The sequence below is a fragment of the Muntiacus reevesi genome, chromosome 22 (genome assembly GCF_963930625.1).
Source record: "Muntiacus reevesi chromosome 22, mMunRee1.1, whole genome shotgun sequence".
NCBI classification, from domain to species: domain Eukaryota; kingdom Metazoa; phylum Chordata; class Mammalia; order Artiodactyla; family Cervidae; genus Muntiacus; species Muntiacus reevesi.
The window spans coordinates 2,019,027-2,032,017 of NC_089270.1; the positions used below are offsets into that span (position 1 = coordinate 2,019,027).

Below are 12,991 nucleotides of genomic sequence, written 5' to 3' on the forward strand. Positions count from 1 at the left end.
TGTGTGCGGGGTGCTCTGGGAGCCGTGTCTCCAGCCGCCATCACATCTGCGGGGAAGGTCAGGCCTCTGCTGGGGCTCGTCCACCCACGGGCCTTCTGTTTCAGGGGACGCTGCGCTGTATCGGACTCTGGCCGCCCTGGCCCGGGCCCTGGGCCAGTACCTGTTGGTGTTCTCCCGGCTGCCCAGCCATCTGCACCTTCCTCCTGAGAAGGAGAGGGACACCGTGAAGTTTGTGGTCATGACTCTCGAGGTAAGCCGCAGCTCCAGAACTCGGGCCCAGAGCGGCAGGAAGTCTGAGGGCACCACCCACGGAGGGAGGACGCCCTTCCGTCTGAATCCCAGTGCGGTGCTGGCCTGCCGCCTGAGGCCCGTCCTTTCCACGGTGACCATGTCCCGCAGCACGCCCATCCCCGCTCTGCTGAGCGCGGTCACGCCTCCTGTCGCCCCGTTGTGCAGTTTGCCTTGTGAGGTTGGCAGCAGCCCCCCTCGTCTCTGCCTCTGGGTTGTGGGGGTGCGGGATGGGTGGGCTCTGAGTCAGACCTGGACCTGGCCTCCTGCCCGGGGTCTCCCAGGTACCAGATAGGGAGGCCTTGTTCACTTATTTGTGAGTCTGTTTCTTTGATGCCGAGATAGTTTTTTCATTTAGTACAAACCATCCATTTAATATTTTTTCCAGGGAGAAAAAGTCGTGTGTATTCTAATTTTAGATACTTAAAAAGTAATGATCTGAGAAATTTGTTATATTTTAAATTGAGCAATAAGCCTGCTATTTCAGCTGTGGGGAATTGACCATTCTATTGGTGTTAACACTTATAAATACCCCCAAAATGTGTGCACACGGTGGGGCATGGTCCTTTCATACGCCTTCTGGAGAAGGGTCCGGCCTGCCTCCTGGGAGGCAGACACCTGAAGAGTGCCCACACCCCTGCCGCCTGGCAGCGCGGGGACAGCGGCGTGCAGAGGGCACTCGCACGTGTGTTCCTGGGGTGACCAGCCAGGCCCTACTCAAGCCAGAGTGCTGTGACCGCAGCCGTCGGGTGGGGGCCGCAGGAAGACTGGCACACAGGCCCCTGGTGACCATACAGAGGCCGCTGCTGTTGTCACGGGCAGGGCGGCCCTCCCTGCTGCGTCCCGTTCAGGACTCAGTCCAGCCCTGTGAGGGCTGTTGGTCCCGTTTCACAGTCGAGGGAAGCTGGGCTGAGAGGCTCTACCCGCTGGGAAGCAGCCAGCCCAGCCTAGCTGTCCGGTCCAGCCTCCGTGACTGTGGCCGAGGCCAGACCCCGGGCTGTGGGAGCCCCCAGGCTGTGGGCTGTGGGCTGGGGGAACGCCTGGCCTGCGGCCTGAGTGGTCAGAACCAGAGGCCGGAGGCTGAAGACAGGGCAACCAGATGAGGCGGGCGTCCCCCAGTGAGCAGGCGGATCAGGGTTGGACAGGAGGGGCTGGGAGTGGTGGCCCCAGAGCCGTGGCTCCTGAGGGAGGTCTGGACGTGCCCGCCAGTGGGCCCTGGGGCAGAACGGGGCGTGGGGCCTTCCTTCACACGACCCGCCCCACAGGCGCTGTCGTGGCACCTGATCCACGCGCGGGTCCCGCTGAGCCTGGACCTGCAGGCGGGCCTGGACTGCTGCTGCCTGGCCCTGCAGCTGCCCGGCCTCTGGAGCCTGCTGGCCGCGCCCGACATGGTGACCCACGCCTGCTCGCTCATCCACTGTGTGCGGTTCATCCTGGAGGCCAGTGAGTTTGAACCCGGGGCGCGCTGTCCTTTGGCCCTTGAAGCAGTAATCAGTGCCGTGGGGCTAGTCGCAGCGGTTATTTGCCACCTGTTCTCCAGGTGCTGAGTCGGGAACCGGGAGTGAAGAGGTGGAGGAATTATGGGCCTTGCCTTCGTCTCCCGTCTCCTGGAGTCTGCACTAGAGTTTAACTCGAATTTGCTTTTGTGTGGATGTGGAATTTCAGCTTTCATAAAAAAAAAAATGCGTCTAATTTATGGCCCTTTGATTTCTGGTCCTAGTTGACTTTCATTCTTTTAGTCCTAAATCACCATAAGACTAATAAGATTACATTAAAAAAATTACTTGTTTTGTGTTATAGTCAAAATGCTTGTTTCTATACTGCATTAATTTTTGAAATAAAAGTGTCTTTCTTTTCAAGGGACAGTGTCCTTAATGAGGGTCATTAGCCAAAATGTTTTTAAAATTGGATGCTATAGTTTACATGTGAGAGGGTGTCTTGATGTTTTGTATTTTTAAATTAAATATTACAGAGTGGTGTTTTGAAGATTCATTGTTTAAATTGTTTTCATCTGTGCATTTGTAGTTACATGAAAACGAAGATCCAGGGAGTGATTCATCAAAGCCAGGCTTCTTGGGGGCTCCAGGCATGCTATTAGCAGTAATGGTTCATGAGCTGTCGGATAAAAGCCCTCAGGGTCAGAGGTGGCAGAGAGTAGAAGGACTGAGGGATCCAAGTGTAGAAGTTCAGATCCTGGTGCATTTTGGATTAACCTAGAGATTGATACCTGAGTCTAGTGGGTCTAAAATTGTCCCAAGTTGATTCACTTGGGAAACGTTCATAAGGCTGCATGAATGTGAAAATCTGAATTATAAAGGAATGGTTGACATACTTTGGAACTCTTCTGTTTGTTCTGTTGTGATTTTAGTTGTGGTACAGCCTGGGGACCAGCTTCTTAGTCCAGAAAGAAGGACGAGCACCCCCAAGGCTGCCAGAGAGGACGACGTGGATTCAGACACACAGAGTACGTCTCAGGGTCGTGTCCCTGACCTCGAGTCTTCGGGGGCTTGAGATTCATTCCCGGAAGAGGCCTCCTCTGTGGTTGGTGTGGACGCGTGACCTGTCCTTGGCTGTGTCCCGTTCGTCCTGGAGCTGGGGGCAGCGCCTTCTGCGCCCCGCTGCAGGCGTGCTCCGCCGTCTGGCTCTCCATGACCCCACACCCCGTGGGGTGTCCTGCTCAGCTGATGGGGCTGCAGGAGGGTGAAGTAAACGCGTCCACGTGAGGCACCCACGAGCAGTCTCGCCTCTGGCGTGTGTAGCTGGTGGTGGGCTGTGCCTCGCACTCTGTGGGGGCGGGCGGCGGTTTGGGCTATGTTTTGACCGAAGGGTCCTCTCTCACGGGGGTGTCTGCTCAGACCCTCAGTACATCACTGCAGCCTGTGGGATGGTGGCTGAGATGGTGGAGTGCCTGCCGTCAGTGTTGGCCTTGGGCCACAAGAGGAACAGCCACACGCCCGCCTTCCTCACGCCGGTGCTCAGGAACATCATCATCAGCTTGGCCCGCTTGCCCCTCGTCAACAGCTACACGCGCGTCCCGCCCCTGGTGAGTCAGGCCCTCCCCTGGCTCAGGGCAGAAATGAGGCAGGCTCTCGGCAGGCCCCCGACTCGGGGGTCCCTGCGCAGGAAGCCAGGTCGTGACCGCTCTGGTGTCCGCTGACAGGGGCCGGTGCGCTCCTGTGTGCAGTCAAGACGCCCGTCTGGATTCCTCCGTTAGTAGAAATACTCTGAAACAGGGTGAGGGATTACATGACGAAATAAGGTGATTTCTCCCACGGTGCCAGATGCGATTGTAAGGTCATCAGACCCGTCTGTTTCGTGGGAGAGCAGAGATTACACCCCCTCGCGTGCCTCCCTGTCAGCAGGCACCCCAGGGTGTCCTGGGGGTTTGGCACAGTCGCAGCTCAGCTGCTCTTCCAAAGCTGGCTTCAGAACTGGAACCAGGATCCAGTGGGCCTCGTTAAAGGGACCTGACTCCAGATAACCGGCAGGGCCTGGGCGAGCAGCGTGCGGGCTGTAGGGGCTGCTTCACTGCCCTTGCACCCGCAAAGGGAGAGAGCGGCCGCGGGCTGCAGCCAGCTGGGGGATGGTGGGCCGAGGCCTGAGGCAGCGCTTGCTGCTGCCTGGGGAGGGCGTGCGCCAGCCGGTGGGGTGCAGCCTCTGTGCGCGCGAGCTTCCGCAGTGGCTGCTCGGGGGAGGCGGTGGGCGCTTGGCCTGAAGAGGATCTCGCTGTGGGAGGGGAAGGAGTCCCACGCAGGGGCCCCTTCTGAGGAGAAGCCAGTAGCCGCTGTCCCGAAGTCACCGTGGACCTGGGAGTTGCGGGCAGTGCTGGTGCCCGGCGCCCCGTAGGAGAGCTGGGGAGCTGGCGCTGCCTTTGGGCCGTCACTGCAGGTGTGAAGCCGGCTCACCTTCGGGCAGGCGTGGGCAGCAGATACAGAAAGTCACGGCCCAGAGGCCCCGATGTCTGGCCTGCACAGACCATGCCCCGTAGATGAGGCTCCTTGCGTGAGTGCTCCACCCCACGTGGCTCCTCGGCCTGCGTCAGGACGTGCAGGAGGGTCTGGGGGCACGTGAGGGGCCTCGAGGGCGTCTGCCAGAGGCCAGGGCGCTGGAGCTGCTGGGCCAGGTGGCCGGCCTTAGGGGTCCAGTGTAAGCCCTGGCCAGACGCTTGCATCCTCCACGGCCCGGTTGGGAGCTGGGCTTCTGCTGCTGGAGCAGCGCTGGCCCCCCCGGTGCTGTGAGCAGCCCTGGATGACGACACTGGGCTCGGAGAGCTCCCCGCGTCCACCGTGTCTGCAGCCAGGGAGCCTCAGGGAGGGAAGGCGCGCTTCCGGGCGCCCTCCCCGTCCGGCCACCCTGCCTTCACTTTTTCTCTCTCTCCCTCTCAGGTGTGGAAGCTCGGATGGTCGCCTAAACCCGGAGGGGATTTCGGCACAGTGTTCCCTGAGATCCCCGTGGAGTTCCTCCAAGAGAAGGAGGTCTTCAAAGAGTTCATCTACCGCATCAACACACTGGGTAGGCCGGGAGCCGGGGCGGCAGTGGGGTCTGCCTTCTTTTATTCCAGGGAGGAGTTGAGGCAGGACGCAGTCGCGTGCGTGTTCTGTAATACACACAAAGCTGTCACGATGACGAGTCTGTGTGCACGTGTGTGTGTGTGAGAGCGTTTCTTCCCACGCGTCCGCATCAGGTCAGGCGGCGCCCTCGTGGTGGGTGGCGCTGAGCGGGTTCAGCGTGTCTCAGCGCCTCCGCTGGAGGGAGCAGTGGTTGTCTGTGGGAGCCGCCTGTGACCGCTGCTGCCCCGCTTCCAGTCTGCCAGACGGAGCAGTGTGCTCACTGAGGCGGGGCGGGCAGCAGGCCCCAAGGGGACAGCGTCGGGCTGCGAGGCAGGCCGCATTGACCCCCAGGACTGCGGGTCTGTCTTCCGTGATGTGGGGGTCGTGGCTGTTGACACGGTTGCTGCAGCCTTAGAGACAGAAAGCGGCCGCTGACGCGTGGCGTCTCAGTCAGCGGCAGGCTGTCTTCCCTCAGGACGCCGCCTTGCTGCCTGCAGCATAGCAGACGTTCACCCACTCGTCCCCGTGTTGTGGCTGGGGGTAGCGCTGGGGCGTGAGGGCTGTCGTCGGCAGAGCCCGCGAGGCTGTGCCTGGCAGGGCGACTCCACCCCGGTCCCAGCTGCACGTCGGGCCCCTCCACCCAGCGCCCGCCTCTTGGCCCCCGCGGGGTCTGTGCTGCTGTGACGCTGGGCCGGCGTCCTCGCTGCCTCCTCCCCTCCCTGAAGCGAGCAGTGACCCCTCGCCCTGTCCACAGTGAGCCCTGAGCAGCAGTCTCAGGCCGCTGCCTTCGGAACTTCTGTGCCCTCTTCCCCGGCGGCCCCCTGCCTCCCCCAGCCCGGGCGGACACCCGCTCCTCTGTGTCTCAGTGCTGTCCTGTCTGAACTGTCAGTCACCGTGCAGGACCGGACGCGGCCTGCGGCTTCTCTTGACGCCTGGTGGCTGCTGACCATTGTCCTTTGTCCCTTCTCTTTTCCTCCTGTTTGAGTCAGCACATCTGTCTGGACCTCCTGTCTCAGCTTGTCTGAGTGTCTGATCCAGACCTGAATCAGCTGGTCTGTCTGTCCACATGCAGGTCACCAGTGAGCTCCTGACGTTTGAGGCTTTGGTTTTCTGTCCTCAGCACCCCGCTCTTCGGCCCCCTCCCCTCTAAGGTCACAGCCCTCGGGATACCCGCTCACCCAGCAGCATCTTGAGAGCGGCCCCTCTGGGACGCCCTCCTCACGGCCTGAACTTCCCTGCAGATTACACCCTGTCTCCACCTACCGTCCTTCCCAAGGGGGTCAGGGCAGCTATTGCTCTAAGCTTTTACGCCTCTGCCCTGAGGTAGAGTTCACGTGCCAGCCTGTCCGTCCGCTCATGTGTGGCTCCACGGTCAAGGCTGGACACACGCACGCAGTCTGGGGGTTTGACTCTAAGTAAGGACATCCCAGCCTCTGCTGAGCCGGGCAGAGGGCACTGTGACCCCATCCGAGCGTCACCCGTTCGGACATCCACACGGCAGGGCCCAGAGGGCGCTTCGCTCAGGCTGCCTGGGCTGACCTCAGCCGCGTTGGTCCTCACCGCTGGGCTCGGCCGGCAGTGAGGCTGCACCGCAGCGCCGTCCTGAGGCTCTGGGCACTGGCTGTGTGGGCACCTGGCCAGTGAGAGCCAGAGCGCCCACTGCCCCGTCTCGCAGAGAAGGCGGAGCAGCGGGGACCCTCTGCCTAACGCAGCGCTCGCGTTTCAGGGTGGACCAGCCGCACCCAGTTTGAGGAGACGTGGGCCACCCTCCTCGGCGTCCTGGTGACCCAGCCGCTCGTGATGGAGCAGGAGGAGAGCCCCCCGGAGGTAAGGCCGCGCGTGGGGGCCGGGCGCAGCACGTCCTGACGGGTGTTCCAAGGTCTGGGTGCTCTAGATTCATGACTGGAAGGCGTTTCCCACAGCGTGCTGCCTCCAGGTCATGGGATTGTGTCCTCTCTTAAATATTTCTGTTTCTCAGTATTCAGGTATGGTGTGTAGCAACACTTCATCAAAAAGAAAAGATATGTCTTAAAGGCCACACATAATTGCCAGTGTTCATTTCTCTTGACTTGTTCTGCAAAAACTTTATCGGGCTTGAAGTGTTAATGCATATTATAGTACTTTAATGTTAATAGAAGACATATTTTGATAAAGGAAAGCCTGAAATATTAAAAGCCCTCAGATACATGTTCCTTAGGTAGAAGGTGTGGTATGAAGCAGCAGAAACGGCAGTTCAGAGAGTATATATGTCAGACGTCACCAGGGGTGACTTTTGCCGGAGTGGAGCCAGCAGCTTGTCGTATGCAGGGCTCCTCAAATTGGTAAGGAAATTGAGGACAGTTTCTTAAAAAGTAATTCCTATTTGGAGGTTTGTGCTTGGAGGAAACCTGGCTTTGAAAAGCAGCCATTTGCCCATCAGGTTTATCTCACATCACAGATGCGTGTGGGTTCTGGTGAATTTAGGCAGACGCACTGGGACCTTGGCCGGGAAGGCAACGTCTGTCTGTCCCGCTCGGGGCCCATGCCCGCAAGGCCGCCTGGCCGGGCAGCCACGGGGGAGGTAGCGTGCTGCTGGCGCGCGCCGTGGTGACCTGGGGCTCTCCTTCCAGGAGGACACGGAGAGGACGCAGATCCACGTCCTGGCTGTGCAGGCCATCACCTCCCTAGTGCTGAGTGCGATGACCGTGCCCGTGGCCGGCAACCCGGCCGTGAGCTGCCTGGAGCAGCAGCCCCGGAACAAGCCCCTGAAAGCCCTTGACACCAGGTGGGCCCGAGAACCGCGTCTCTCGGCACGGCCGTGTGGGAGCAGGGAGGCGCCAGGGCACCCTTTGCTGCCAGGGTGGTTTGCTGGCTGAGGCTGACGACCTGGCCTCCAGGGTCGGGGGCCAGGGGCCAGCTCCAGCGGTGCTAAGGGTGCCTCCTGGGTGGGACCCGGGGGCTTTGGCTGTGCCGTGGTTGCTGGAGGCGAAGCTGGGAGCCTAGGGTTCACTGTGAAGATTCTGGAGGAACCGGGTGGCGGTAACCTTTGATCTGAACTTAGGTTTGGGAGGAAGCTGAGCATCATCAGAGGGATTGTCGAGCAAGAGATCCAGGCGATGGTTTCCAGGAGAGAGAACGCTGCCACTCACCATCTGTACCAGGCGTGGGACCCCGTCCCGTCTCTGGCCCCGGCCACCACAGGTTCCAGGGGGCTCATGGGGAGGTTGGGTGTTGCGGGGGTGTCAGCCTGCACCCTGCGCCTGTGAGCACGGCTGGACTGTCCCAGCACCAGGGTGGGGGCTCGGGGCTGTGTGGGGACGCTCGGGGCTGTGTGGGGACACTCGGGGCTGTGCGGGGACCGCTTGGGGCTGTGCGGGGGACGCTTGGGGCTGTGGGGGGACGCTCGGGGCTGTGCGGGGGCACTCGGGGCTGTGGGGGGCAGGAGTCCCCACTGTGGGGACACTCACGCGTCCTTGCCCCCCAGGTGCTCTCATCAGCCATGACAAGCTCCTGCTGCAGCTCAACCCCGAGCGTGAGCTGGGGGACATGAGCTACAAGCTCGGCCAGGTCGGTGCCCGTCAGGTGGCCAGCGGGGCCGGTTCCTCCCCGCCCCGCCCTCTCCGTAACAAGCTGGCTGTCCTGTGTGTGTGTAGGGGCTTTGTTACGTAATTCAGAAACACGGGCACACAACTGTTGTCTGGGGAGAGGGCCAGTTTTGAATAGAGATCCCACCTCCTGGTTCCATTTTGTGTCGGGACCTCACCCTGAGGTCCCTCGGCAGCCCGATTTCCTTTCTTTGTTCTTTTTCACTGTTCCCTTTCTTAGAGGCGCTCTTCTTCCCCCTCCTCAGCTGCTCCTGTGGGCCTCACTCAGAGTCTTAAGCCCTGAACCACTGGGGGTCTGACCAGCCCTGCCCGGGGACGGGGGGCGGTGCTCGCCTCAGGGACCCCCAGGCGGGACCTGTGGCCCGGCGCCCCTTGCCTCCGGCGCCTGACCCCGGCCTGTCCCGTGTCCCCTGAAGGTGTCCATCCACTCGGTGTGGCTGGGGAACAGCATCACGCCTCTGCGAGAGGAGGAGTGGGACGAGGAGGAGGAGGAGGAGGCCGAGGCCCCAGCACCGCCGTCCCCACCCACGTCTCCGGTCAACTCCAGGTTCCCTCTGCCTTCTGTCCCAGCGAGCGGGAGCGCCGATGAGTCCCTAGTTTGGGGCCCCTTGAAATGAACCTCTCGTCCCTTTTGGGGGAAATTGCAGGAAGCACCGGGCTGGAGTCGACATCCACTCCTGCTCGCAGTTTCTGCTTGAGCTGTACAGTCGCTGGATCCTGCCGCCGAGCTCCGCCAGGAGGACCCCCGTCATCCTGATCAGCGAGGTGGTGCGCTCGGTGAGTGCCCTCCCCGGCCCCTGCAGTGCCCGGCGCTCCCGCGGGCTCATGTCACCCGCCGGGGCCGTGCAGAGGTGTGGGGGAGGTTGTAGTGAGTTTCAGGCCAGGGGAGGAGCCGTTTGCACGGGTGCAGCCCGGGCAGACACGCCCCAGCCCAGCGGCCACGTCGTGGAGTCGGCACGTGACCTCTGTCCAGCAGCCAGGCACCGATTCGGGCGGTGGCTGTCCAGGGATTGGCCAGCAGAGTCCTTCACATCCGGGAGACCGGAGGGTCGTGGGGAGTGTAGATTCCTGTGGGCAACACCCGCCGGTCCTCGCAGTGTTGAAGTCACACTGAGAGGTTCTGAAAGTCACTTACTCATTGCCGGCCCGTCACCCGGGTCACCGTCCAGGAGGAGGGACGCCCGGTGACCGCATCCATCACGTTAGCTGCTTCTGTTCTTTTTACGTAAAGGTGTCTCCTTTCGGTAATGACTGTTTTTTGAAGCCTGTTTTTCTCAGTATTCCTTTAAAGGTTTCTAGATTGTTTCGTATTTGGTTAAGTCGATATTTATAAGAATCTCGTTTTTAATTTGTAATGTAAGTTGCAATTGACTTTTATCAAAAAAGTCAACAAACTACAAGGAATACTAAAGGTCTTAAAAAGCACAAGTTACTAGAAATTCTTGGTGGTCCAGGGGGTAGGACGCAGCACTTCTACTGCTGTGGGCCCAGATTTGATCCCACAAACCACGTGGCATGACAAAAAAAATAATTGTTTAAAAATAGCAATGATAATATAAAGTTTTTAGTTATTTTGCATCTAATGTCGGGCTCATCAGCAGTCCCTGGGTTCTCATGCCTCCTGTGCGTTCAGTCAGTTAACTTCGGTAGCTTCTGGAAAACGCCACCGTGCCAGTGGGAGGGCACTGGAGAGAGGCAGGTCGGGTCAGCACTGTTACAAAAACATATTTGACCTCATGACCCCGAGAGGCGGGGGGCCTCCGCTGGTGCCCTGAAGTCCTGCTGGCTGAGTTGTTCAGCTGCCAGGAGCCCCTGAAGACCAGCCCGCCCCCACCTCCGACACTCCTGGTCAGAGCCTGTCTTCAGATGTTATGTGAGAAGCCGGGCACTGTGGGGAGACAGGAGTCATGGCCAAAGCACCGACTGCTGAGCCAGTCACCCATTCCTCCGCGGCTTTGGGAGCTGGGCTGGCGGTGGCCGCAGCGTGTGGGGCCCCAGGGAGACAGCGGCACCCTTCCCTCCTGAACCCAGGCTCCAGTGCAGGTTCCGCTCCAGGGTTTGGGACCCGGAGTGACCTGCCCCCTCCCGTCCACATGTCCGCCTCCAGCTCCTTGTGGTCTCGGACTTGTTCACGGAGCGCACCCAGTTTGAGATGATGTACCTGACGCTGACAGAGCTGCGGAAGGTGCACCCGCAGGAGGACGAGATCCTTCTCCAGTACCTGGTGCCCGCCACCTGCAAGGCGGCCGCCGTCCTCGGGATGGTGAGCGCAGGGCGCCCCATGGTGCTGCTGAGCAGCGGTGCCGGCCGAGCCTCCGGTGGGGCTCCCGAGGCCCTGGTTCCTGAGGTGGCAGGGTGCCTCCGCCAGGGGCTCAGCTGTGCCTGTGGGGGTCGAGGCCAAGTCCTCCCCGCCGTTGCCCGTGGCCCTCTGGGTGTGGCGCGGGAGGTGGAGGCACCAGACCTAGGGCTGAGGGGCCCTTTTGTCTCTGCGGGTAGTTTCACTGCTGGGCTTTTTCGCATGGTAGTTGTGCTCAGGCCTGGATCCCCAAGGCTAAAGCTGTGTTGTCTGTAGATGGAATGAGTGATGCTTTCAAGAAGAGGCTTAGACAGGCCAGCCTGGGGTGAACCCCGCTGGTGTGGAGGACAGCGCTGGTTCCCTCAGGACAGGGATGCAGGCCCCTTGGGATGGGACCATGTCCTCTGTGGCTGTTCCCATGCGGCCCACCCCTGGAGTTCTCAAGCCCGCTTTTCTCCAGACTTCCCCAGGTTGTGAAAGCTGCCCCCGCGGGCCCTGCTGGTGGTTGGTGGCCTTGGGTTTGGGCGGGAGGAGGGGAGTCCTCTGCAGTGTCAGCATTGTCTGGACCACAGGGCAGAGTTCCCCGGGGGCTGGGGGGGTAGTCGCAGGGCCAGGCAGCCTCTGAGGCTTTTGCAGAGGGAGACAAGGCCCTTGGCCAGCAGTGCTGGCTTGTCCCTGGGCGGGGTGGTCTGTCCCCAGGGAAGTCCCTCACAGACTCAGAGCTGGGTTCTTCCCGGGGCCGGCCCCGTGGGCCCCTGTGCACACACACACACCGAACTCAGTCCCAGGGGAAGGGTGTGAGCACAGACACGGCAGGGAGCCCCCGTGACATCCCAGACCCGCATGCAGGCGCCCCGCAGCGCGAGGCCGGCCTCCCTGGGCCCCCGGGCTGTGTGGGGCCGGTCCAGCCCGCCTTGTGCTTGTGCGCAGGACAAGGCCGTGGCGGAACCGGTGAGCCGGCTGCTGGAGAGCGCGCTCCGGAGCAGCCACCTGCCCAGCACGCTGGGCGCCCTGCACGGCGTCCTGTACGTGCTGGAATGCGACCTCCTGGACGACACCGCCAAGCAGCTCGTCCCCGTCGTCAGCGACTACCTCCTCTCCAACCTCCAGGGCAGAGCCCAGTGAGTGGGCGCGGCCGGCCCCCGCCACGGTCTCCCGCCCGGGTTTGTCTGGCGGGGCGGGGGGTGGGGGTGCCCATGAGAAGTACGCGTGCAGCAGACCCCGGCGGAGGCGCCCACGTGGTCGCCCTCCTTACAGGGACTGGAGGACAGTGCGCGGGGCCTGCAGACAGCACGGCGGCCGTGTCACTGATCCTGGCCGACGTCTCGGTTTCAGCTGCGTGAACGTGCACAGCCAGCAGCACGTGCTGGTGATGTGCGCCACAGCCTTCTACCTGATTGAGAACTACCCGCTGGACGTGGGACCCGAGTTCTCGGCCTCCATCATACAGGTGAGCCGGCCTGGCCTGGCTGTGCTCCGCGACCGGGCGCTGGGCCAGCAGAGGCTCCCATCTGGGAGGAGGCGGGGCGCCCAGGGCCCAGAGTGGCCCTTTGACCAGAAGCCTTCCCCGGGCACAGCTGTGTGGGGTGATGCTGTCCGGAAGTGAAGAGGCCACCCCGTCCGTCGTCTACCACTGCGTCCTGAGGGGCCTGGAGCGCCTCCTGCTGTCCGAGCAGCTGTCCCGCCTGGACGCGGAGTCCCTGGTCAAGCTGAGCGTGGACCGGGTGAACGTGCACAGCCCGCACCGCGCCATGGCGGCCCTGGGCCTCATGCTCACCTGCATGTACACAGGTGAGCAGGGCGCCCTGGCCTGGCACGCGTGCACTGCTGAGCTCCAGGCGCACAGCTTCTGGAGGTGGCTCCAGTTCTCTGGGCCATGGAGCGGCTGTCAGACTGACCCCTGTGCCCTGTGGGTCTCGGCTGGGCCCTGGGGGCTGGGCCCCCGCCCCCCAGTGTCAGACCATTGGTAGGAGTTCAGTAAACTTCTGTGTGAGCGCCAGGCCCCCTTCCCAGAACAGTCCAGTTTTATAAACCAGCGGCACGAAACGGTTCTGTTCCAGGGAAGGAGAAAGTCAGTCCGGGCCGAACGTCCGAGCCCAGCCCCGCCGCCCCCGACAGCGAGTCCGTGATCGTGGCGATGGAGCGCGTGTCCGTCCTCTTTGACAGGTGAGCGCGAGCCCGCCTGCCCGCAGCCAGCAGCCTGCTTCCTGTTTCCTGCCCCTGCCCTGGCTCCACGCCGCGCTCAGTCCCAGCACCTAGCGCCCGGGTTTGGA

The 12,991-nt window shown here is 61.8% G+C and overlaps 1 protein-coding gene across 2 annotated transcripts in view; it reads left to right on the forward strand.

The window, feature by feature from the left end:
- Nucleotides 1-12,991, forward strand: part of HTT (huntingtin) — a 118,564-nt gene that overhangs the window by 102,398 nt on the left and 3,175 nt on the right. For both annotated transcript variants that reach the window (XM_065914524.1, XM_065914526.1), the window contains 16 exons: nucleotides 105-250; nucleotides 1,554-1,731; nucleotides 2,657-2,752; nucleotides 3,144-3,331; nucleotides 4,674-4,800; nucleotides 6,565-6,665; nucleotides 7,448-7,602; nucleotides 7,879-8,018; nucleotides 8,302-8,384; nucleotides 8,839-8,969; nucleotides 9,070-9,199; nucleotides 10,530-10,685; nucleotides 11,649-11,839; nucleotides 12,054-12,168; nucleotides 12,296-12,509; nucleotides 12,779-12,884. In XM_065914524.1, the coding sequence (XP_065770596.1) occupies nucleotides 105-250; nucleotides 1,554-1,731; nucleotides 2,657-2,752; nucleotides 3,144-3,331; nucleotides 4,674-4,800; nucleotides 6,565-6,665; nucleotides 7,448-7,602; nucleotides 7,879-8,018; nucleotides 8,302-8,384; nucleotides 8,839-8,969; nucleotides 9,070-9,199; nucleotides 10,530-10,685; nucleotides 11,649-11,839; nucleotides 12,054-12,168; nucleotides 12,296-12,509; nucleotides 12,779-12,884 (2,257 nt within the window). The remainder of the gene's footprint in view (nucleotides 1-104; nucleotides 251-1,553; nucleotides 1,732-2,656; nucleotides 2,753-3,143; nucleotides 3,332-4,673; nucleotides 4,801-6,564; nucleotides 6,666-7,447; nucleotides 7,603-7,878; nucleotides 8,019-8,301; nucleotides 8,385-8,838; nucleotides 8,970-9,069; nucleotides 9,200-10,529; nucleotides 10,686-11,648; nucleotides 11,840-12,053; nucleotides 12,169-12,295; nucleotides 12,510-12,778; nucleotides 12,885-12,991) is intronic.